Source organism: Strix aluco, chromosome 17 (assembly GCF_031877795.1).
Source record: "Strix aluco isolate bStrAlu1 chromosome 17, bStrAlu1.hap1, whole genome shotgun sequence".
Lineage (NCBI taxonomy): Eukaryota > Metazoa > Chordata > Aves > Strigiformes > Strigidae > Strix > Strix aluco.
In genome coordinates this window covers 9682200-9708881 of record NC_133947.1, presented here as the reverse complement: position 1 = coordinate 9708881, position 26682 = coordinate 9682200, and the positions used below count along the sequence as shown (strand labels likewise).

Genomic DNA, 26682 nt, shown 5'->3' with positions numbered 1-26682 from the left:
CTACTGCAATGTGACTGCTGTTTTCCTCTGTTCAAGGCTAAAACTCAAAGGATCTTTGCCTCCTGGTTAAGAAAACTGCACCCATTCCTTCCGCATATATATATTCTCTCTATATATGTATTTATATATATGTATTAAAAATGATGTTGATGGCGTAAGATACAAGCAAGCGCAGACATCACACACACATAGTCCTTTCAGATATGATGTCTTCTGCAGCAGCAAGTGAAACTCTGTCAGCTTGCTTGATACATGATGCACAGTAAATTCGCAGACCTGAATGCCAAATATCAATGGTTAAACTGCACGCTTTAGCTCGATGCAAGAGATATTGCATATTTTCCCCAACTGTTACAAGCTTTGGGAAACATGTATCAAACAAACTATAAACTGAAATCGTCTTTCTAGTGTCTATAGGATTTGGTGAGCATTATGTTTTCAAAGCACTGCCTTTCCTTTTGTAATGAGTACAGATTTAGTCTACCATAGCTTTATGTTAGAGTAGATTTCCCAGTGCTTACATTATATATATGTGTATTATGCACACACACACATATATAGATACATACTTCATATTCAGACTTTATTTCATTAAAATAAATTAAACATACTTCCTTTTTAACTGGGCACAAAATGAGAGCTACATCTTCATACACAAATAAGAAAGAAATGCTCTTCAAGCATATTATATGCTTAATTTTAAATTATTTGCTTTCTATAAGAAATCTATAGGACTTTGGCTATTCAGACTTAAAAGGTAGATTTTTAATGATACTTTTGAATTTGGCTTTCAAAAGTGACTCAATAAAATGCTACTTTAAAGGTAGGACTAAATAGATGATATAAGGTGTGTGTCGTGAATGATCACACAAGGCAGACAGAGGGCCTTTGGTTACAAGGAGAGTTGCACCAGTTGATTATCAGTTAAAAAAATGATAGAATTGTTGATCTATACATTTTTGTCAGTGCCATCTATAAACCAAATACATCAATTTGGATGAGAGTGTGGTAAATACTACACTATATGGCTATATTTAAATACGTTCACTTTTGTGATATGTAAAATATGACTTTTTTCCACATGAAAGCATCAGCTCTAAAAATATTTAACTTGGAAATCACTATTACTTACTTTATCAAAAAAATTTTCCCTGATTTTTCTTCTTTTTACATTTGTGCTGATGGCAGACATGAATGATCACTGAAACATAGAGATTACGTTAAGACTGTTCTCTTTAAGATTTCTTGTTGCCGCTCTATGGCCTCGGAAAGCCACAGAATAAATCAGTATTTAAAGCTTATCTGCTGGAAAGTCACTTTACTTTTTCGTGACAACTCAATCTTAACTAATATCTCAGCAATACATCGGTTCCTCTAAGTACACTTGTATTTACTATGGCCAAATCCTAAAGTCCTTCACCAGGCAAAGACCCCACTCAGAGGAACGGTGGTTTTGGCTGAGTGAAGGCAGAGTAAAAGCTAATGAACCTCAGGAATTGGCCCTGTGTAAATACTCTGCAGAGTATCATTTGCACACATAAGTGCCTTGAACTTATTTTGCGTACCTCCCGCGTCACTCTTTGCATGGCACGAGGTCTCTGTCGCTGTCGGCGGGCTAATTCGTGAGGTGGTGGCTCAGGTCTTACTCGCGCCTTCCCCAGGGTCTTGCCTTGCTGGGAGGCAAGGGCAACTTCTGAGCGGGTACCCCGGGCTGCGTCCCACCACCCGGGGATGGGGTCGGCTGAGCAGAGCAGAGTTAACTCCAACACGTGTACAGTTTTGTGCCAAGGAGAGACCTAACAAAGCTATCATTGTAATCCATAATAGTTCCTAAAACATATATGTGCTTATTGCTTTTGTCCGTACATGCTGCATTCACTATTACGGATTACAGACAGAAGTACTGTACAGCTTGGACGGACAGACATTTACATTCAGGACTAACCAACGGCTTTTTTTTTTACAATAGGAAGGAACAAAACGCAGCAGACTCGAGCGGCTCGGGGTCTTCTTCCCGCCTGTGCGCCTCTGCTCCCGCGTCCCGTGTCTCAGCATGTCCCTGGACCTGCTGCATGCAGATCGTTACATGCCCTGGCAGGTACTCAGAAATAGGTCAGGAAACGCTCATTGACAGAGTTATTTACAATTGAGTTTTACAGTAGAAACAGAGAACAACATAAAAGATTACCATCACAGTTATCACAGGACAGGTTGTGACTTGCTACAGGCGTGTAACAAATCACGGTCACGACAGGAGGCACAAATTAAAATAGTGCTTTGTTAAAGTGCTTGATTGTTACACTCTGCTATCCTACTCCAGCATCGCAACAACAACAACAAAAAGTCAACGTAAAGTGCTTTTCCCCCCCGAGATTAAAAACCAAAGACAAATTATTTCCTACACAATGTGACATAACTTTATTGAAACAATAATATTTTAAAAACCTAGGCTGGTGGCTGCTAGTTCTGTTCATTTAAAATGGTCAGATCTTTTTTTTTCTTTTTTTTCTTGTTTCGTTTAAAAATGACTGGATGTTATTAAAACATCAGGCCTGATTCTCCTGTCTCTCGCAGCTGCTTTGCACTGCAACTCTGCAGGAGTCGCTCCTGCCCGACCTCTTCGCGAGAGAGAGCACAGCCAGGCCCGGGGCGGGTCGCTAACGAATCCCTCTTTTTGCATATTTATGTAACGCTTGCATATCTTTCACTGCGCCACTCGGGCGCAAAAAGCTTCAGACTGACCGGTTCCTCTCCTACGCCAAGGGCGAGACTTTGGCTGATGCCTGGAGTCGGCGTGCAGGTGGAAGGGGAGGCCCAGGGAGCCATCCCGGTACCCCCGGCACCTACCGCAGGGGCCAGCCACAGCATCAGCACCGCGCTCGGCCGTCCCCGCGGGGCAGGGCAGCGAGCATCTCCCTTCCACGGAAGGGTAGGGCGAGAGCTGAGCTCTCCTTCCAACCCTACGCTCCCCGGCACCGGGAAGGGGTTCTGGCTGCGATGCCTCCGGAGAGTCCTGCTTCTGCATGGCTCCTTCACACCTTCCCAGCGTGGGCTGTGCGTCCCCTGAGGGCCACGCGCTGGCCCTGGGGCAGGTATTGATTTTTAGCAGAGGGTAAGTGCAAGTTTCACTATGTCCTAGGGGATGTTTGGAATTAGATACAAGTGGTGCAACTCACCCTGCTGATGTTTCAAAAGAAAACGTCAGGTCCTACAGGATATCGTATTGTTAAACACACACAGAGCATTTTAATAATCGGTTTCCCTAGACTGTTACTTGTTTTAAATGGTTTTCACTTGGATTTTCCAATAATGCAAGTGTTCCCTGTTACCTTTAGACATAATATCCATCAGAGAAAGCTGTAGATGGGGAACAGCTGCCCTGAAGCAGTGAGCATTGTGTTTTTGACAGCTTTATACCAACCCCAGCAATTTATTCCAGAGTTCAAATCTGGCTGCCTTGGCATCCTTTATGGAACTAATGCAAATCAGATGTTAATATTTCCAAAAGGAGCTCTAGCGTTCAAGGGGAATGGATGGATATTTGGTCACATTGGCTTCACTGGACAACATGAAAAGAGATCAATGTGTGATCATGATTTGCAATCCTTATTTTTGACTGATGTGGGCAAAGTCTTTAGAGTTGTTTCAGAGAAGGACATTTTCACAAACCCACACTGGACCTCCCCCCGACTTTTAGAAACAGGTGGCTTGTTTCAGCCAAGTTCATGCCATGCAGAAGCTCTTTTTTTTGTGTTGACTGTAAAGACATTCCTTTAAACTTTCAGTAAGTTCTTTTGGAGCCCATCTCAGATGCTTTGATCATGTGTGTTAGCATGTCCTCCGCTGCCTGGTAATACATGGACTTCTGGGGAAATGTGATTTTCTAGTCTGACAGTCTCCTGATTGCCCTGGGTTCTTCCAGTGATACCTTCCATAGAGTAAATGCAGTTTTGCCCTATCAGCTTAGGGGAGGTGGGTAAAGCAGCAGCTTCTAGATGGTTCTTCTCTGTTCTATAAACATTGTCCTTTTGCTTTAGATAACCACTGTTTGTAACATTGTACTTAGGACTCACATTTCCGGGTGGACTTGAATCGTAAAGCAGCTGACCTTCATCATCAGTGTCAGCATCTATATATTTGTGTATACCAGCATCATGGAAGTTGAAAGCTATGGCTGTCTGCGTCTCTGGTGACTTTGGGGGTGTTCTCGCACTCGCGGTTGTGTAGATTGAGGCTTCTGGGCTCATGAGAGATCTCTCAGAGAGTAAGGAAGTATCTGTGGCAGCAGCAACAGCTCCCCGGCTCTTGAGAGGGTCTGGATATATTCTTAGTACATTTGATGCTGGTACTAATGTGCTGGTGTCTTCTTCCATGAAGTTGACTTTCAGAGATCTTAGTTTTAAAGGGTTACTGGCCTTTATGGAGCTTTTAGGACTTTCTATGAAAAAAGCAGAATGGTGGCTGCTTTCGGAGCTTGGATTCATTTCCACAAATCTGGCACCACTCCCCTCTGGCCTGCTCTGCTCCTGAATCACATTAATGCCACCTTTGCAGGGAAGAGTAGCGAGAGGGCTGTGGGAAAACCTCCCAGAGTCAGGGAACTCTGCCGCGCAGCTTATGAAGCTGTCGATGCTGGACATACTCCTCATGTCAATGATCCCATCAGTGCGAGTCGTCAGCAAGGGCACCATAGGGCCGGGAAGGGTTTCCATTTCTAGCTCTTCCTTTTGCTTTCCAGATTGACTTGATTCTTTAGTATTAAGGTTTGGCTGGGACTGAGTCTTTGCCATTTTGTTGTACATGTCCTCTAGCTGTTGGACATTCAGGTGCTGGGGACTTGAAGATGATCTGGCTTTTTCTGGAGATCCTTGTTCCTTAGTTTCAAAAGATTTACTAGAGCTAGTTTCAGAGAGTGTTCTCTTGGTCCATTTCCATTTGCTGGGGGATAAATGATTGTCCTGAACTTTATCCTTTTTGGCTATGCTTTCTCCGTTCTTTTCAACCACAATGTCCATGAGTTCTATACTACGGGCAAACACATCCTTCATGTTCATGGAAACAATACTGCCATTCCTTTTTGCTCTTTCAAGAGCTTCCCTGCGCTTAATGGCTTTCTCCTGCCTCTTCTGCTCTTTGTAGAACTCAGAGAAGTTATTGACAATAATTGGGATGGGAAGAGCAATCACCAGCACTCCAGCAATGCAGCACAGTCCTCCTACTATTTTACCTAAAAGTGTTTTGGGGTAGATGTCTCCATAGCCTACTGTTGTCATGGTGATTGTTGCCCACCAGAAAGAAGCTGGGATGCTCTTGAATTTTGTATCATCCTCATCCTTTTCTGCAAAAAACACTAAACTGGAAAAGATCATAATGCCCATGGCCAAAAACAAGATGAGTAATCCAAGCTCATTGTAACTCCTCCTCAGTGTAAACCCCAAGGACTGTAAACCCGTTGAGTGCCGGGCGAGCTTTAGAATCCGGAGTATCCTCATAATCCGAAATATTTGGACCACTCGTCGTACATTTTGGAACTGAAGTACACTTTTATTGGATTCTGTGAGGAAGATAGTGACATAGTACGGTAAGATAGCTAGCAAATCAATAGCATTCAGCGGGCCTTTGAAAAACTTCCATTTCTTAGGCGAGGATAGGAACCGCAAGAGGTATTCCATTGTAAACCATGCAATGCACACCGCTTCCACGTGGGCAAGTTGGGGATTATCTGTGGTCTGCCCAAATTCATCCATGCCTTGTAGTTCAGGAAGTGTGTTAAGGGACAAGGCAATTGTAGATAGTACAATAAACATGATGGAAATGATTGCCAAAATCTGGAAAGGAAAGAGAAAATAGTGAGTTCAATTCAGAATATATTACGCTGTCTATCATTGCTATTAACACATGGCTGTATTTCCACTTACACATTTCAAAAATGATTTTGCTCTTAGTACATGGAAGTCAGATAACCAATGCATCCTGAGGTGATTTTACTTCGGAAGCTGCTTTAGTTATGTCAGATGCATAAAGGAGATAAAGCATCTACTTCAACTCCTTTGCCTTTATCTCTGTGTAGTCAAGGAATGTGTACCAAGCAGCTAGGATGCCAGGAGGGCTGTGAAGCAGTTCACAGCAGGAGCTTTTGATTAACTACTAATTAGGTGCCCAACAAAGCCCATCTGGACAACAGACTCTGAAATCTAAGCAAGAAGGAATGCAATTGTGAATGCAAGATTCAGTCAGAGTGATCTCCATTTAATGCACGGTTACATCTCTAATTTTGGGAGCCTATAGCTAATCAGACAGATGTGTGTACAATTCTACTACATATAAGCATACAAGTAATAAACTCTTTTTTAATGGCTCATCTCTAGTTTGAAACTTGATGGTTGTGTAATACATGAAAACTTTATCAAGCTTTCTAAAACATTTTGAGCTCTGAGCTACTCTGCACGTGACTGACTGGCCATCCCAGCTCCTCACTGCAGCCAGGGAAAAGAGCAAACTCATCCAGGCAAATCAAACTGCACCACAGTGAGACAGTCAAGGCAGGGCAGGTCCAGCCACTGGAGAGTTCATCCATTACCAGAAACCGGCTCTTGGGCTAAAGAGTGCAAGGAGAGGAGAAGGGTCTGCAGTGAGCAGCCTCTCTAAAAACCCACATAGATCAGATCCTGGGCCACAGACTCTAAGCAGAGCTGGAAAGCGTGAAGTGCAAGATTAGAATATTTGCTGCTTTCAGATGGTGTAGGCAAGCTGTCCTTCCATACTTGTTTTATATAGACATTAATGCTATACTTTCCAGTTTTCCCTAATTACATCTTCTTTTAAAGTCATTTTAGGGAGGTTTTAGAGCTGACAGACAAGTCGAGGAGTAGTTTTTTCTACTAGTGATTTCTTTCTCTCGTTTGTTAATTGGGTGGGATTATATCTAGTTTCTTAGGTTACTGCCAAAATACAGCAATTATTTCAAAACACACGTATATGTGACTAATGTTTTATGTATTCATTTCAGCGTAAGCTGGTCCCTTATGCTTGCTTTTCTCCTGCTTGATAGAAAAGCAGCGTGAAATCAATTGCAATGTATGTGCATGATGACTAGATGCAATGAAATATAAAACATATGACAAGAGTTCTGCATCATGACTTGCAAATCTGACACAGTTCTTCCTTGCCCATATAACTAGATTTTAGGTTTCTTCACAGTGACCTTTCTCAGCCAACCTCAAAATACCAAAATATCCACAGTTACCACCTGGGACACTGGAGAAAGATTCTTGCAGGATTTCTCTTCAACCAAGCCCAGCACAGACATCCTAACCATCAGGAAATGTCAGACTTCTGAACATTTGTCCTTGAACGGACAGTCACTACAGTGGAAGAAGCCTTGCTGCTGTAAGACAAACATGCAGATCCAACATGGTTCAGAAATACTGTGGTCTTCTCAAGAAGAGCCTCACCTCTAAAGCTGAAAGGCAGAAATGGTCTACAAAAGCTGGAGGCTTCACTTGAATTAAATTCATATAGCAAGCTTAAACTATGGTTTTAGGAGAAAAGCCCATATAACTTCAAAAAATCCAAATTTAAGGCAAGAGTTTCAATTTTGAAATTTTGATTTCAACAAGTGTTTTAAAATCCACTTGTTAAGAAAATCCCTTCCAAATCAGTGTAATAAAATAATTTACCTTCTCACTAAAATGTACTATATAACTTTGATTTGTACATGACACTACAGACCTAGTAATTTAATCTGAAGAATGGAATTCGACTAGAAACAAAAATTAGCTCCATTAAACACTCTGGTTTCATTATCTAAATTGGATTAAATGTAAGAAGAGAATGATGCAAATGACCTCCTATGCAATGGTCTAGTACTGGGAATTTTAGAATAGCCTCATTTTCAGTTACTAAATTGTTGCCAGGAAAAATGCTGGGAAGATTCCTTTTTCTTTTTAAACAGGTTGCCTAAAAGGATGTTTATTGTTAGCTGTGCACCCTCACAGTGCTAGCAAACCTTTCACCTTCTCCTTGGTGCCTGTCTCTTCCATAAATCTGCTGCTGAAATACGAACAACCCCACGACTTGTGCGACGGTGGGTTTGTCTTGTTGGGAGATTTCTCAGGTCAATGAGCCAAAGAAACTGTGGGAAAGACTTGGGGGTGCAAAAAATTAGGAAGAACCACAGGATGAAGAGAAGCAGAGGGACACTGGGAAAAGTGCTTGAACTGATGGCTTCAAACTCAAGAGAGTAAAATGTAAGTCAAGTGTCTCATGGTGAAGTGGGGAGAAATTTAGATGTTAACTACTTCTGCATGGTTGTTTGTTTCAAAAGACCACCTCCTGAATACCAGGTAATAGCCCCGAGAAGCAGGGAGCCTGATTTGCTTTCCTAGAAGGCTCTTTTAGTATTTTTGCTGTCATTTCTTTGTTTACAACCCAACATTTCTGAAGGTGTTTGAGATGTTTTCAATGGTAATTTTAAATTTTTTGCTTGGTTTTATCTCTGCCCACTATACACAGAAGGGCCTATTTGTAGACTTAGATGTACCTAGTGTGCTTTATCTCCTTCACTTTCAGTGTAAATATTAACACTCTATATTTATTCAGTGGATGGCATCCAGCAGCAGTAATTGGCGTCAAAACTTCTGTTTTCTTTGATATACCTTCCTGCTTTGAAGATCAAGGCAATGCCAGATGAACATAAATTTGAAAACTAGGAGATCTGAGGGTAAAGTTTGTTTTTGGTTTAGCAGATTTAGCCACGGAGCTAAGCAATAAAGAGAGACAGACATTTATCATTTCTCCCGCAAGTTGCAGCAAGATGTCACCCGTACTCCTAAGATACATATTTTTCCCCTTATTGATCTACTGCAATCATACATCTTTGGGAATCTTGTCAGGCTAAGAAAAACTTCTAAATGTAATTTGACTGTTCTCTGGTATTCAAAACACTTTTCAGTTGCAAAGTACAAAAACCAGAGATAAAATATGTCCAGTGGGGTTTAGAGGATCCTTCTCCTTCTCTAAAGCATACTTTATGCTGGTAGCATCCACCATCCAACAACAGCCACCCAAGGAGCAGTTATCCACAGAAAACTGGATCCAGCTGCTTCTGTCAGGCATTAGCATTCCATTCAGTGGCACAGGGCTCTATCCCAATGTATTTACAGTCTGGGATTTCAGATTATAGAACTCACCATCTGTCTGTCTAATAAGGTTTCCTATCTTGGCCATATTAAACCTCTAGCTTGGCAGATTTCATATTTTTCACTGTCAGTAATGAGACAGAAAGCTGAAGAAAAGACATTTAAACCATGAAGAACACTTCTAGAGATGCTCTGTGTAGCAGGCAGCCTTTTCATTCAATTCCTGGCCTTTCCTCCTTCCTTTTCTCTTCTAGGTTCACTTCTCGTTAACAAGAAAAGCTTGGGGCTTGGGACAAGTTTGGACTTGAGCAGCAACAATCCCTCTGCAGTGCATGAAGCTCCAGCTGCTTAGGCGAGCAAGCAGTCACTGGAAAAAAGTGCCTGTTGTCCCTGCTCCAGAGCACTGACCCAAAACCTTGCTGCTGCATCAGCTGCTAACTGCTGCTTGAAATGGAAGTAAGCATGAGGAGAGGGCCTTCTCCTGTAGCATTAGTTTTCATGATTCCTTAAAAAACATACAACATGGCCTTCTGCTGGTGAAAACTTTTGGACTGGCAATCAAAGAGCTGAGGTTGAATGGGCTCAAGCACAGACAGGTCCCTAGAGTGCAGACTTGGGCTTGCAGAAGGAACAGGGGTGAGAAAGTTAAGTATTGGGGGCCTGTTCAATTTTGTGAGCTGCTAAAATGTGCATGTTCCTACTTATGGAGCCAGCTGTACCCCCCTCCTAGGTCTTGCTGCTGGATTATCTGGCATATGTTGACTTGTTATGGGGGCTGGGGAAGGCACCTCCAATATCACTGCAGGCACATCCAGAGCTTCTGACTTGGATGCCCCATATCTGCAGTAGGTCCTATAAAATGCGTAGCTAAAACAATGGAAAAGGTGGCAACCTAAAATTTGGAGGCATAGGAAAAAGATTTGGTGGCACAAAAGGCTGAAATGACTGGCCTGAGGACAGGCCACATCTGTGGCAGAGGCAGGTGAGGGAATCCAGGTACTTCTGGTGCCGCACCCATGAGAGCTGTCTCCACTATCCTTACACGGGGTCTGTCAGAGCTAATGACAGGAACCCTGACAGACCAAGTCCTACTGGGCAGGTATCCACAACAGAGCATCACAGACACTCCTTAAACCGCTCATAAAGCTGACAGGGTTTAAGACTAATTTTTCCCTCTACAACTTTCAGACCATTTCTGCCAACAGATTGCACAAGAAGAGCTATGTAGTTTCCTTCCTCTTTGTTTCTGTATTTACTCTTGCATTTCACCTGTAGTATCACACCATAAATTGTGAAATTCCCCATCAGGTACTCTTCTAGGTGTCTTGCAGAGGGTATTGGATAGGCTCCTAATGACAGTACTGGCTTTTAGTGCAAGTGTCAGTATGTATGGGCAGGATTCCAGAAAAAACTTATCCTCCACTAAATTGACTGTTTCACAAAGATTTTTATTGAGTGAATCTCTGGATTGCTGCTATAATTCCTTTGTGAAAGCTAAATAACCCAAGGACAGGCAGGGCAAGATTTTGAATGAATTTAAAGCAGTTGCCTCAAAGTGATTAGCATGATTGTACATACATGCTGGTTATTACACATGCAAATGAGACAAACAAACTGATTATGTGAGTAAGTGTAGCCAGTTTCTGTGCAACTGCTGTTTCCTGAGGCAGGATGGATGTGCAGTGCTTGCAAGCTGCTAATCTCCACCTCCTCCCAACCCCCCCCAAAACTAGGCAGGCAACATCTACCACACCCCTATCAGGAGATCAGGCGATATCCACCGGCGGGCAGGATCCTGCTTACTGGGTGAGAGTGGCCCCAGCGATTCATCCTTTGTGTTGGCAAGGTCTGTGCTCATCCCTGGGGGGAAGAGGGCTTCCACAAAGAAGCCAGTCTGTTCAGAAATTTCCTGTCTCTCTCTTGAGCTTGTGGTAGCAGCAGTTTGTGGGCAGCAAAGCTGTGCATGCCACACCCCAGACAGCACAGAGTGGGTACGTTTTAGGCAGCAGGGACTAATCCAACATTTAGGTTTAGTGATATTTATTGCTTGATTATATGTTCTTTGCACTGCTAAAGACCCTAACTAAGGTTAAGGCATAAGACCAGAGACTTTCAAGGCCATTAAAATGAATGAGAATTGGCTGTCCAAATCCCATAGATGGCTCTAAAATCTCAGTGTAAGCATCTGAGATCTATCTGCTCATGGCAACATGCCCTATACTTTTTCTGTCTTCATACTCTGTAATGAAGCTGATATAGCAAGGAGAAGGGGTGGTGTGTGGGAGAGAGTAGGAGGGTGTTTGAATATAGATTCAATATTCTTGGAAATACGATGAGGAAATTGTTATGTAATCAAGAAGTTCAATAATGGTTTTGTCTAATGCGCTTTTTTAGCTCCATCAAGGCCTGCAGAATAAACTTGGCATCAGGACCAGGTTTCATTCATATGCTCCATTTACTAAGGGATTTTTCCAGCAGCCCCCCTACTTCCCCAGGCAAACAATATAGTTAGAATCAGACTGTCCAGCTCCATCCTGCCATACCTATGACAGCCTCTGTCTCCCTAGGCTCTGAGAAACAGAGAGCACGGTGTATTTTGAGCGATATCCCACATGCTGCACAGAGCAGAAACAGATGGAGAGTTCCTTAATCTCCTCCTCGCTTTGTTCTGCACGGGAATAACGTCTCCTGCTCATGGCAGCTATACATGTCTATGGTATTTATTGACAGGAACTTGTTTTAGGAAACACCTCTTCACTAGAAAATGCCTATTTTATTCATTAACTGAAAGAGCTCGCAGAACATGGTCACTTCTGATGTCATGATTCTGACCATTGGGCTTGCAGGATGTTTTTCTAGAAAATGTTGAGGCCATAATGAAAGTTATACTTGCTTCTTGGATCATGGCAAGAAGTTGAGGCCAAACTTGGGGATAGTGTTGCAAGGGAAATACAGAGAACCTTTAATCTGCTTTTTCATGTGGAAGGATGTTATGATGCAATGTAAGACCTTGATTCTCCAAAACCCTTAATTCCCATTGATTCTTGTGGAGTATAAACCCATGCTTAAGAGTCTTCCCTGGTCTGGCACTTTCCGTGCCACTTCTGTATCCTGCCCCAAGGGGATCCTTGAGACCAGTTTGCACCAGGAGATCTGTGCTCTGGAGGGGTAGGGCCCTGCACACACCAGCTCACTCACATCCCTGTAGCGCCCCCAGTGACTGTGTCCATAGTCTATGAGAATGTAAACTCCTGTGCTCTTCTGTAAGCATTACTGCATAGTATAAAATCCATAAAACCGAAATCAAGATAAAACCATTTATATTTTGCCTTGGAAATATATGAGATCTTAATTTTGACATTGTCTGGGAAAGCCCAGATTGAATAATGGTTAATTATTTGATTTCAGTTATAGCTGTAATAATTTTATCTGTTGAGAGACTAAGTCTATTTGGTTTAAAAGGGGATACAATAATTCTGCTGATTATATGTCAATGCTTCGTTTGCCTACAGGCACCCAGAGAGCTGCAGCTACAACTGCTGCTGACTAAGCTAAAGCGGGCAGAAGAGTAGCCTTCAGGCATGGCTGCCTGTAAATTCTTTAATGCTGTTAAGAACATGTTTAGTTGTCAGAGAGCTATCAAGCCCCATTAAATGAAAAATGTTGTCAGTCTTCCTTCTAAGCAAAGCCCAGATGCAAATGGTACACTGGAGAAAAAAATGATAAATGAATGAAAATACTGAAAAGGCAAACTTCAAAGGCATACGCTGCCTTTAGACATCAGTGCAGTGATAGTGTTCAAGAGAGGATGTCCTATTTCTGCTGCTGCTGCTAGCATGGGGAAAATCAAAAAAGAAAGCAAACACATGGCACATGGAAGGTCAAGTTTTCAATTTTTATCCTGGCCTTGCCTTCTGCCCAGGAAAACTGCAACACCATCAAGCAGCACTACTGCAAGATATCCAGCCCTGACAGCACCAGACCGACCCAAACTGTTTGCATGTCCTCCCTTCACGTCCATGCAGACAAACCCTACTGTCACCCTCAAGCCATGGCAGCGTGCCCTGCTCAGGCCTCGCACGTCAGAAGGTGAAATATGCTCCCCAGGAAGGCTCCAGCCACACCAGTGCCTGCTCTCCCCAGCTCCCCACCAGCCTGACCCGGGGTCCCCCTTGCAAGCGCTCCTACCATCACCCTTCCCAGCCCTCTTGCCTGGCCCACTATGTCTTCATCTCGCTTGCATTTTCCCACCCTTTGTGCCATGCAAAATGCTGGTCTTTGAGCACAGACGGTGGAATGGCAGTGTGGTATTGCACAGGCTGGTCTTTCCCTGGAAAACAACTAAAGAGACAGACCCAAATGGTGAAAGCCCCTGCCAACACATAGAACATCCCACCTGCTCTTCAACCCTCTGCACCACAGCAAGTCATTAGCTGTTATCAGGGCCAGGCTCCAGACCACCTACCCAGACGAAACCTTCCCTCCAGCTCAGTGCTCCCCTTTCAGTTACATCTCCCATTCCTGCTATCTATCTTGCATTCAAGTAGACAATGGTTTGGATTCAGAAAAATAAAAAATAAAAAAATTGAATGCCTTAACCCTCAGCACTGGTGAACGCCTGGAAACTGCTCTTCAAGATGCTTTTGTGATTTTACTCTGCATCAGGGAGAGAAAATGCCCATGATCGACTCCCACTGTCCCAGGCAGTCTGCTCAGCCTCAGACACTATTTACAGGGGATGCTGAGCTTAAAGTGTTGGTGTTTGCTGGAGTAGTTGTGGGAGGGTTTTTTTTTAATGGTTAAATTCAATCAGGAATGTGGCAAGATAGCATGAAATCAACTAAATGTAATTAAGCAAAAACTATTAGCTTGATTGCTAAACCAGTCTTCCTCTCATGAATATGCATGAAAATAATTGATATTAATTCTTTTCAAATCTGAGGCACATTAGTCTTGCATATTATAGTGTGGAATTTTTTGGAAGACTAAACCAGTTCCACTGCCGCTTTCTCACCAAAAGGTATAATTAGTTTTGCTGCAGGGAGATTTACTTAGTCATTGATACCATACTGGGTTGCCACATAGTGAGGAAATTAGAACAGAGCTCAAGTGATGTTTTGTTTTCAAAAATGGTGACCTGTTTAACATTTTTTCCAGAAATGTGTTAGGAGAAGTGGCAAATCCGGTTACCAGCACACTAATGACATTATGAAGAGAGAGGGAAGCCTGCAGGAACAGTAAATCCCTATAGATAGAAAGGCAGTGGCAATATCCTCTACCTGTTTCATATGTCTGATGCTAGCATGGCCCTGTTACCTGAGTGTCTGAGCATTTCAGCAGGCTGTTCCGAAGGGCTGACTTTAACTTATCAGGACTGCTGCACCTGGGCTCCTTCTGCAACTCATGGGATGTTTCTCCAGTGGGTTTCTGAGGGTTTTTTTTTCCATTCACACTTAGAACAAAGGCACGAAATTTATGCTGAGGCACTTTTCTGCCTCACAAGCTGGGGGAGATGTACTGCTTTAGGGAGACAAATCCTCCTGTACCATGGGTGCAGCCATTGCCAGGGCTGCACAGCCCCAGAGTTTGTCCATACACTTACAGCCTGATGTAAGAGGAGCTTGGTGGCATATCTTGTACTGATGACAAAGCCTTGGGTTCACACAAGGGATTACAGCTGTTAATTGTTTATTCCTTACAAGTTGCAAAGAAACTGAATATTATCACGCCCCCCCCCCCCCTTTTCCCCCTTTTTTTTTTTTTTTTTTTTTTTGCAAAAGAGACATATGAAGCCCGCAGGTGGTGGGAAATCTCTACAGGATCCCTCCAACCTCTCAGCACCTTCCTAGTTCTTAGTCCTTTATTCTGCTAAAACCTCTTGTTTTCTTGATCAGCTTCTCTGCTCTCCATCATGCCCACACTTCTCTTCGTGGCAGGCAGGCCTTGTATCAGACAGAAGGGCTTTGATGCAGGGACACATCCACACATGGGTCCACCCTTCCCAAGGGTTTTCTCTAACTACTGCAGAGCACAGAGCCTTGGTAAGGGCTTTGGCACAAAGTGAATGAAGTATTTTAATCTCAAGCACAGATGGTTCTTCCCTTTGTAAGCACTAAACACTGGATTAGATATCACATATTTAATAAATAGCAACAACTGTATACAAACTGTGTACAAAAGCAGCTAAAAGCTAATCCTTGGCCATTAATCATTCATATTAGTATGAGGCCTTAGCAAGTGGTAAGTAGAGACAGTAAACACAGAACCTGTTAGAACATAAAAGAAAAGGCAGCCATGCATCAGCATTTCCACAAGAGAGCTTGATCTCAGCTCAGTAAGACAATTTTGATGCATTCTAGCTGTAAATATAGAGGATGAAACTGAAGTGTGGGGATGTATACTTGGTTCTTTGTTGTTTGGGAGATCTTTTGAATTTATTTTTATTTTTTAAAGTCTCTATTGAGCTCAGAAAAAGCTCAAACTCTTTGAAGTGTTGCTGGCAATCTGGGAACACTCATTCCCATGCTCACTGATGTCTGGACATTGACACAACTGTAAGCCTTTCCAAACCACAAGAAATAAACACCCACTCCAGAGAGCCCTTGGCTTTTTGATAGCTTTGAAATCTCTCGTGATAGCCTTTCCTATGTTACCACATCACATCATGCTCTCAACATACACTGCACAGGCAGACCAGCAACGAGATATGCATCACACAATGCAGCCCCTTCCTTCTCTCATCCTCTCCTCAACATACCTCTGAGATCACCCCACTACTGTCACCTTCCCTGGGTGATGACAAGCAGCAAAGACTCATTTATGCTATCACAGTACCTGAGAAGTACATTTGCAACAAGAACTTACTTTTTCTTTACCACACCTTTGCAATGCACAGGGGACTGCAGAAAACCAGAACTGAACAAAAAGAAGGAGAAAAGGGAAAAAAACCCACAACCCAACACTCTGGTCCTTTCAATAGGGAGCAGGGCTTGTTTTTGTACTGTGTCTTGGGGTTTTTTGGTTGCTTGTTTTTTTTAGTGGCTGTTTTACTGATTTTTTTGCCCATTATCCTAATAAAAGTCACCTGAAACTGTTTGGAAAATGCAGGTGTGCTGCCTTTTAGTCAATGTTTATTGAAGAGAGAGGAGGGGAGGAGGCAAGGTTTCCTGTAAATGGCAGCTGAACAGTGCCAGGTGGTACATCATATTTTAATCCACATGCAGAATAGCAAAGACCAGCACTGAAGATAAGGGAAATTATACACTTCACTGGGTTTTAGTGCATTTTTCAGTCGCCTTTTTTTTTTTATTTGGGGTTTCTGTGTTAATATAGGATGATACCACGCTACATACTGGCTGGCAGAAATTAATCTTGTCACGAATGTACTTCTTTGAAAGGCTGAGCCTTCCTGAGCTCTTAATTTGAGCTGATTTGACTGTCTCATTATCATAGCAGCAGATTTTGGAATAGCAAAGTTGAACCTTACTTGAACTTGTTGGCTACATTAGCACTGTTTTTCTTTCTCCTCCCCACCTCCATCCATGAATAATAATACCCAGTATCACCTTTTTTTTAATCCTACTGAGGCCTCCTAGTAACTGTTTGCTAAACAAACACACGCTAACATGGCAGGTTGGGGGAGAAGCATATTAAAGAGCCTGAGATTTGTTTGCCAAAGATAGAACTTGTCATTCCAGGGAAACGCACAGTTTTGATGTCCTGGGAAACTCGGGATTTTCTGTCAGGCACGTGGTCCCGTTATCTCGCACATCAAGCAGACTGTGAGCACGACACTCTGGGGTTTGCAAAACACATACCGCATGTGGACTGGGGCCAGGTCACTTCTTTTTTGTGTTTCTGCTTTGAAATGTCATTGCAGTTCAGCCGAACAGTCCTCGTCTGGGCCCACTGTTTTCCTCTTGGAGCGTGGCTCTGCTTGACTCATCTGCTGTGGTTCCTGAGTCACTGCAGAGAAGCAGCTCTAGCGTTGTTTGGATGTTTTGATTAAGGCTCTGCTTGGCCAGCAGAATATAACCTGTCCCTCTAAACACATGTGGGCTGTGGCAAGTCTAAGTCCTGAGTGCCATGGTCCCTGCAACAGAGGCATCTGTCGCCTCCATCTGCAATAACTTTCTTTGGAAAGAGAGAGCGGGTCTGCAGAGGCCTGGGGAGAGACCATGCAATCCAGTGCAAGGTCAGAGGAAAGCCACCCTGCGGGTTCCTTTAGCTGCTGGATAAAGCTCTGTCCCCCATCAGGTTGCATAATCCCTAACGAGCTCTGGCAGAAGCTTCAGCTCTCTGCTCTTCCATCAAGACAAACTGGTAAGACCCACCTTCCCGAGGGTAGTGCTTAACCCCTTGCTTGCCCACGGGGAAGCCCAGATATTAACGGAGTCCTGAACAAGGCACGCAAATTGCTCACGCTACTGCAAAATGGTGGTTGCTGAATTGGGGGATTTACTCCATGGCCTCCCTGCTGGAAGAGGCAATCCCGGGATATTCTGGTGCTCCGCACGTCTGCAGAAATGGGCACCTATTTCTGTGCTGCCATTTGGCCTTATCATGAGTGCAGCACAAAATGCCAAAAATTCTCAACAGAGCAAGATTTGCAAAAGATCCCAGATTGTCTCTAGGTATTAAAATATGGCTTTTTAATGCACGCGATACTCAGCATCTCTCATTGACAAACAACACTTGTGACAATCATCTGCTGCCCGATGTGAGGTGCTGGACCTAGTCTGGTGAGAAGTTGCTCAGCACATTTGGAAACAAGACACAGAGGAAGCCCGGCACAGGAAAAAACCCACTGCCAAGTGGGAAAAACAAATCCAGTGTAAACTGGGAGTCGTTTAAAGAAGGCAAAATACTAAGGGGAAAAAAAAAAAACCCTCAGCATGCCAGGGAAATAAGTTTATAGGTATTACCAAGGGATCTAGGAATAACCTTTCAATGGTTGAAATCTGGCACAGATGTGAATGAGAGTCCCTGGCAGCTGAGGCGTCTCCATGTGTTACGTGGAATAAGCTGGCAATTCCCAAGGCAGTCCCAAACAGCCAGGCTCATCAGAGGAGCTAATACTGGCTTATTGTTTTCCTTTATTTCTTAGAGAGGAAAAAGCACCCTAATGGTAGCGATACTGGAGCTGTGTGTTCCAATTAACCTGCTGCAGGTAGGGTCAATCTGCTCTCTCCTGCATCCCCTTCAAAGGGCACAAAGTGTGTCTGCTCCCACGGCCACTCTTCCCTGGGAAAGAGAGAGGAAGGAGAAAAGGTGTCGCTCTATTTATGAGATAGTCCTGCTTTATGGCACTGCCCTTCCTGCAGCCTGGCTGAGTGGCCTGTCTTTTTTTTTTTCCCTCTCATTTCTCTGATTGCTCACTGCCAGAGGGTATTATTGGCTTCAGAAGCTTCATTTTTTGGTTCCTGAACTGCTCATCTTCTCCTGGCTCATTGCTGCTACTGGAGGTCAGATCCGAGTCCCAGAGTCATTAGGCCATTTTGGGTTTGACCTTGAGAGATTCCTTTGCTCACCCCATCACATGAAAAGCCCCTTTGATCATTTCAGACACATGCTTTTAAAAAAAAATAAAAAAATCCAATGGCAGGAGATGATTTCATTATTTCAGTGGTAGGTAAAAATAAGCTGGTTCCCAGACAGGTTTAAACAATCCCAGTGCCTGTGGGTGTCCCTGCTCACTGCAGAGCTGGGGGGCTGTGGCAGCACTCTGGCATCCCTGCACATACCAAAAACTTGCTTCAGTTCTGTAAACCAGCAGCAACTCTGCTCTGGTCCCAACTTCTGCTATGAGTGAATTCATGGATTGCAAGATGCAGTTGTATAATTTACATGAAAACTACAGCCTGTTCCTGAAGGATTTCCACCTCGATCGGAAATTCCCAAATCATAACTTTCAGTGAGTGGCCACTGAAAGCACAAGGGAAAAAAAATGACATGGTGAATCCTGAGCTTCTGTACCATGCTGTTCAACTTCATCCTGCCCAGATGGGTAACCATGGAGAAGAAGGTGCAGTGGTAAAAATGCCTTACAGAAAACAATTATTTTCTTAATTTAACACCTTATATATTGCTCCCTGCAATATTCCAGAGAATTAGCTTGTTCTCTGAAGAGTTTTACTAGCAAGGTCTCATGAGATTCAAATCTTTGACATGAGATTTCTTTACTTGGAGTATAAGATGAGCAGGGCAAGGAGCAGACACTTTCCCTGGGCAGGCAGGGTGCCGGGCATGGGTTCTCCTTATTTCTGGGGTGAATAAGTTGGACATGGAGCTGCTAAGCTTGACTGAACATGTGTGACTTGGGTCTGTCGATGGGTTAACTCATTTCCTCTAAGGCTTTGTACCTTTGCAGAAGCAATAAACAATGCTCTGATGCTCTGTTCTGGACAGTCTCATCCTGTTCTGCTGCAAAGATGCCAGCACAGGCTCCCAGCCAGAAGCTGTTAACAGGAGCCCCAGACAAGCCAGACTTGTGCTGGCCATATCTGTGGCCCTACGGAAGACATAGGTGAGATGTATGCACTCCGTGGACAGCTGGACTTAAACATCAGCCTCCTCAGTTTAGGATGAGAGACTACAGGTGCCAGCTCAGGAAGAAGACTGAGCAGGAACTAAAGCAAGGAGAGAGGCTGACACAGCCAGGGACAGCCAGTGTGAGATGGTGTTTTGAAGAAGGGTTGACTTCTTCAGAATCATTCTCATTTATGAACTTTTTCTGTGAAGATTTGAAACTCCTCACTTACTGAACATTCAATTTAAGGCAAAAACAAATAACAGTTCAGGGTGAAAGAGGTCAAAAGGAAAAGTCTTGATAAAAATAATTAACATTTGAATTGAAAATATAATGGAAACATGAAAATAATGAAAAAGTAGCTTCATTTCACACCCTTCTATAATGCAGGCAGCTTCTGTGTGTTTTGTAGTGTTCACGTGGTGAGTCCCCACTCATCATCTATTTATCTCTATATACAGAGATGTGTCTGAAGGAGAGGTGCAGTTACAGGATCCTGCTCCTGACCCAACTGAGGTCAGCAGCAGAAATCCCTCACTTCAGTAGGGCACTGTTTCACCAAGGGTCTTCCTTTCTATGCTATTTGCCGAAATACAATACAGGGTGGAGGGATAAAGTGTCTTTTTCTTACCAAAAAGGATGAAAACACTTACTACCCTGGTGGGGCGGTTGCTGCCCACCCAGCTGTGCCCCGCTGCCCTGCTCTTGCCAGCGGCCCCACAAAGAGAGTCTTGAAAACTTCCCATTTAAATTCTGGCTTTGGGCGAGTCGGATGCCAAACCAGACAAAAACGGAGCATTCTGGCTGAAACCCTGCTCTTGAAATGTGAAGAGTTACTCAGGCTGTATTAAAACTGCATGTAAGAGATTACACTATTGGAAACCAAATAAAAAATAGCAGATACTTGGTCAGCAGGGAGGAGGGAAAGGGATGGCTCCTATTTAAAGATGTTTTAATCAAATCCAGCCTCTTCTACACCTCTAGATTTTGCTCCAAAATCCAGTTAAACCACTAAGCTAGCAAAGACCCCAGTTAACACAGGGAGATATAATGAAGATATAAAGGAAGAAAATCAGGCAGCAAAGCCTTACTCCTGGGTTATTTCACTGCTCCATGGGGGAGCACTGAAATGCTGACAGTTTACCTTTCAAATCTCTCAAACAAAACAACTCTTGAAAATTGCTAAAATATTATTAACACAAACAACAACATAGCAACAGGGTCACTTTGTCAAAGTGACAGCAGAGGCCACGTCTCCCCGCACTGCCAGCAGCAGCGTCTGACGGCCACACCGGGAGGGTTTTGCTCTGTGCACACCCGGGTGCAGGGTGCGGGACCCCCCGTCCCTGTTCCGTCACACTCCTGTGGGTGGGAGATCGTCAGCCTTGCTTATACACTGAGTGTGCTACTGGTGCAGCCTGAGCAAAACTCACTTAAACAGAGGATTTTCAAAGATTGTAATATATGATGTAACGGACCTCCATCTCTTATTTCTGTCTTTTGCAAAACCTCCTCTCTCTGCACCAAAAAAAAATTCACAAAGAAATGAGCTTGAAACTAGCGTGGGACCATACTCAGTCCCTATGAAAGGCAGCCTGGAAGGAGGGGTCTGGAGTGCCTTTTGCAGGGCTCACCCGTCTCTTCCAAGAATTATTCCTCCAGGCTTGGATGCTCAGAGGAATCCAGGCTGGATCTTTCCCCCTCCAAAGTTACTGTTTGCAGAAAACAATTGTAGCCAATCTCCCTCTGTATGAAGATGGTGGAAAACATAGAAGAAACGGGAAATTTGGAGGGAACTATACAGTTACTCAAAGAAAAATGTCAAGTATTATTTTTAAAGAAATTTCTATTGAAGAAAAAAAATAACAATCACCAACTCTCTGCATTTGCAGCACAGTGTCTGCTGCTTTGAAATCAGAATCTAGCTGATGTTATTTTGGGGAATTTAAGCCAGACTCTTGCTGTCACCATCTCAATGTTCTTGGCTTTGTTGCTGTTTCTCTGTTTTATTATTCTGAAGAAAATAAGTCTATTAGTGTTCTTTTTTTGGCAGAGAAACGGCTGTGTGAGCACTGAGTGGATGGACTCCAGGTGGCACAGTGGCTCAATGCACGAGTCCCTTCTTCTGCTACAGTCAGGTGCAATGTCACAGGGATTTCCCTCCTGCAGCACAGGGGTTTTATGGGCTCTCAGGGTGTATCCCCGCATTAAGCACCTCAGCTGAGCTCCAGTCCTGTGGCCAAATCCTGCCAAATGGGTTGTGCAGCCTGGATGTGATGCTGGGGCCAGGGGAAAGGGGTGCACATGAGCAGGCGCCTTGTGTGCACATCCCAGCTGGCCCTGGTCTACCCCATCCCTGCCTTCATGAGGGACTGCAGCACAAGACCTGGACTTCATGAAAAAAACCCCAACCCTAGTTATACTGCCAAAGTTAAAATCCTCCATAAGGGTCACTCTGTGCATGTGCACAGTGTTAGTGAGCCTTTCTCCTGCCTCTGCACGCACCAAGCACTGCTGCTCTGTGTGCATTCATGTGCTTGGTGTAAATAGACCCCACAGCAGATGTGACTATCCCGAGCACAGGCTATGAACCAACCTGGCTTCAACAAGCTGTTCTTAAGATCACCTGGCAATAGCCCAACAGGGAGCCAGGCAGATCTCCTCCCTCCTGATCGCTTTCTTTTAAGAGTTTATTAGTTGCCTGCTGTTATAGTAAAGACTGGTGCTGTTACAGGCTCTTGCCTCCGAGTGCTCCTTAATTGCCCCCTGAAAACCCCACACCCAACAGGTACCCAGATAATTTACCAGCCAAGTTTTGATGCCTATATTTAAAAGGGTGACCCTAGTTTGAGAAAGCATTTTTTGGGCCAGTCTGTAATTTTAAATGGTTTAAACATATTTTTAAGTAAGCCTGTAAAATAACGTGCTGCCAAGCAAGATCTTTGGGTTAAATTATACCCCCATGAAAATCACAGTGTGTAAAGGCGGCTGCTGGAAGTTGACAGAGTCTTAATTATGGCAGCCCCAGTGGGCGATATGGCAGCAGTACAATCAAGCCTTGGAAAACCTGTGCTTTAAGGCCACGAGTTAATCCTGCGTGCCTTGCGCACGTCCTGCTTTGGAGCTGTGCCACCAGCACAGGTCGTGAGCTCTGAACCATGTTTTCAAGGGAAGCGGCTTCAGACTAGCCAAGTGCGTCCACTTGCTGGGGGAGGTTTTTGGGCTTTTTCTTTTTGTAGTTGAGGCTGCTCCAAAAAATAAACACAGAAACTGCTCTGCACAGTGTTTCTTGACACAAAGCCACCACTCTGCTGTGTTGCTTTGCAACAGCGGCACCGTAAAATATACGTTCCTTGTGCTGCTCTATTCTGACATCCCCAGCTTGCGACTTAAAAGTCAACATATTCCCCCTCCTCAGCCCTCTCCCACATCATCTCCTACAGAGCTAGGAGTATAAAAACACTAAGCCTCATTGCTAATGGCCTAAACAAATGATTTAATCACAGTAATGTAAAAGGAGTGAGAAGCCTGTAGGATGGAAAAAATGCTGGATAGACAGTAAGACTAATGAGGTAATGTGTAAACCCAGGCATTTTCTCACAGACAGGACGTGGCAGAGCTGACATGTATATTGAAAGGGACATAAAAATGTAGACAAAACAATAGCCTGAGTTGGCCATAGCTTGATTTACGCAGTGGAAACATTTTTTCCTCTGAAGGCAAAGGCAAGAAGCATAGAAGGATCTATGCTTGGTAGTACAGTCACAGCATCATGACTGGAGATGAAAAACGCCTGTACCCAAGCACACCCAGCCTCTGTGGCTGTGGTGTGAGGCTGTCTGATGAGCGCTCATGCAACAAGTTTCCCAGAGCTCTGAGAGATAAGCCAGCATCGCTGTCCTCACAAGGAAAGGAGAGCCCAGACAATTTGTTAGACATCTCAGTGTGGGGGAGTGCGGGTGCTGTCACCGAAGCAGCAGGCTTGGTGCACAGGAGCCAGTATGCATTTCTCATGCTGGCCACTACTTGTAAGGTAGCTCTGAAAGCAAACTCAGCTGCTCTGCAAACTGAAAGTCCCCCTGTGCCATCCATGCAAAGCAAAGGGTGTCCCTAATTCACACCTCCGGCTGCCATGGGGTAACATCTGTGTGCAGACAAGCTCCCAGTTCACACCATGGTGGAGTTTGGGTAGCATGAAGAAGCAGGCGGTTGGTGATGCCTACGGGCATGGTGGTACCATGCCAGTCCCGAGGCTGGGATGAGACATCTGCTTCCCGAGCCAGGCCAGGCGCCGCTTGGCGAGAGAGCCAAGTGACACAGCTCCTGGGGCTGCCAAACATATGGTGTGCTCCACGTGTGAGCACTGTACACACTTCTTAAAAACACCAGCTGCTCAAGGTGAGAGCACGAGTGTTGGGGAGGAGAGGACAGCTTGGGGACATGAGCACGTGTGCCCAGTTTCACTATGGGACAGCTAACAAGGAAAGTCTGCATTTTTGCCTGCCTGCTCTTACTGGAGAAACCTCTTGGAAATTCCTGGTGGTACATGCAGAAAACCATGAAGCAAAAAAACTGAGTCATCTGTTTCAAACTGTCATAGCAGCTTCCTCTGTCAATCTGCATGACCCACTCAATTCTCATCCATTTTTTCCATTTTGGGGGAGTTGTGAAAAATAAATACAATCATTCCAGCTGATTGGTTATAACATATGCTCAAACTGTAGTTATTTGGCCAAATCCTCCTATGGCTGTACCACAACGTGGGCTTTATATATTCCAGGCAATAACACCAGACACAGTCAGAGAACTTGGTCTGACTGCATTGCTGCTGTGCCCTGGACAGATTTACACAGTTCAGTGTTCTGCAGTAGCTTAGCCAGGGCTAAAAAAAAAAAAAAGAATTCAGTTATTAATGTCATTTTCCATTGAGATAGTGTGTGAAATCAATCTATCATGCTAAATCTACAAGTTCCAAACTGTATACATAAGGTATATTAAGGGATTTGGAAAGATTAAGAATAGCTCCTAAGTGTCTGTGTGTGTGTATAAGCACTCATTGTTTTATCTATGAATTACCTGCTGCTGTGCAGAAAAGGCGAAGATAAGGAAACGAGCCTGAATTGGCCTTGTTGGGAACAGCATTAGTGGGATTATTTGCTCACAGCCGAGCTCTGCCTCTGCTTCTCGGGTGATGTGAAAGTATGGCAGAGGGGTGCTGCTCTCCAGAGCCAGGGAAGCCCAAGAAATACCTGCCACCCCTAAACCAGCTGGCTGTGACACCTTTCTCTGTGTGCTCAGCGCTGTGCCTCTCAGGTCAGTGCCCATGGAGGTGCCCAGGGCCAGGCTGTGTTCCTGCGGTGCTCCCAGCTCCCCTGTGCCACCCCCCCAGACCTGCTGCCACCCCAGAGCCTTGCTCCCTGCCCTGCCGCACCGGTGTCGTCCAGTCAGCTGATGGCCCATGGTAACCAACATGTCCCTGACATCTCTGCCAGCTGCCTCCTCCTCTAAAAACTCACTGCAGTACTGATCACCTCTGCATTAAAAAAATGCATTAAGAAACCCACAGTGTTAAAATGCTGTAGTGACTAGAGCCAGTGGGAAGAGGCCTCTTGCTTACAGCCAGAGCTAAGGGTGCCTCCCGGCACGTCTCCTTCAACTTGGTGCTGCCGGGGTGTTTGGGTGCAGGGGAAGAGCCCTTTCTGTGTGCATTGGCTCCATGGGCACAGCAGCTCCTGAGCAGGATGGCCAGCTGGACCGTGACATGGGGCTGTAGAGCCGTGGGAGCCTCTCGGTGTGCAGAGCCCACCTTGCACGTGTGCCATGGCTCAGCCAGCTGCCGGGATCGCTGAGCTGCCAAGCCTGTGTGGCTGAGCAGGGGGGTTTCCCAGGTGACACTTCTTTTAAGAGCAATTGGAACAGCCTGAATGAGAGGTCAGGACTGGGCGCTTTTATTAATCCGTCTTGTTTTCAGTGCAGCTTGCTCCTCCATGTGCCATGGATAACTACCAGGGTTTGTAGCTGTTCCTGATTAGTGACAAAGCGTCAGACTCAGCCTGGCTGCTCTCCCGAAGGACCAGCAGGGCTCTGGCTCTCATCGGCAGTAGCCCAGGAGTCTTGTCTCTGCTCTTAATAAGACATGCTGATGAATTAGCCATTCACACACGAACACAACCCTGCTCTCGCCTTGTGACTTGCTGAATCTCGTAATTCCCACAGGAAGGCAGATATCCATCTCCCGCAGGCGCTGGGCAGCTGCGCTCAGCGGTGCTGCAGGAGCCCGGGCAGGTGAGGTTCGCTGGGGCTTACCTGGCTGAAGGCACCTGGACTTTAGTCCCAGGGTTAGTATCAGGGGAAGCACTTACAAGGAAAGACCATTCCACAGGATAGCAAATACACGACTCCCACTGTTAGTGGCAAATCTCAGTGTGCCTGGCAGGGCGAAACGTGTGATATTCCAAAGTGGTTACCTGGGCTGGTTCTGGCAAACCTACGTAAGGAAGGATACCTTTCCTCAAACACTCATAGCGTGCGTAACTGCTCAGTTTATAAAAAGCATCCTCTGAAAAGATTTTCCTACTGGGTAAAGGCCCATTATGAGGACTTCCTGGCTTACGCAGCTGTATATAGCAGCAGTAATCCTATTATGCTTATCCTAAACTGTCCTCCACCGAACAGTGAAATGAACTTTACAGAACACTAGAAGCTTAATTAAGCTTCCAAGCCTGCTGCGAGCAGCACAATTCTGCCTCTTTGCAGCCACACGGTCGTGTTATCATAGAAAACACAAACAGCACACCTGTACCATACACACACCCAAGGCTGATTCCCTGTCTTCATTCAGCTTGTTCTCAGTAAATTCAAGGCAAGTTCTTTGTAGGAAGAGTTGTACTACTAATTCTTTATCACCGAGAGCCCAAATCCATGACCACATACATATGGCAATAACTGCTCTTGCAAATAGCTGTACCAAGGCTGAAGACCAGTAGCTCATTCATGTCTGCATTTTCATTGCAC

The 26682-nt window shown here is 44.5% G+C and overlaps 1 protein-coding gene across 1 annotated transcript in view; it reads right to left on the bottom strand.

The window, feature by feature from the left end:
* Positions 1-564: 564 nt before the first annotated feature.
* The window catches only part of KCNB1 (potassium voltage-gated channel subfamily B member 1), a 128035-nt gene continuing 101917 nt past the window's right edge, over positions 565-26682 (bottom strand). The window contains exon 3 of the mRNA XM_074842893.1: positions 565-5828. Within this exon, the coding sequence (XP_074698994.1) occupies positions 3807-5828 (2022 nt within the window). The 3' untranslated portion in view covers positions 565-3806. The remainder of the gene's footprint in view (positions 5829-26682) is intronic.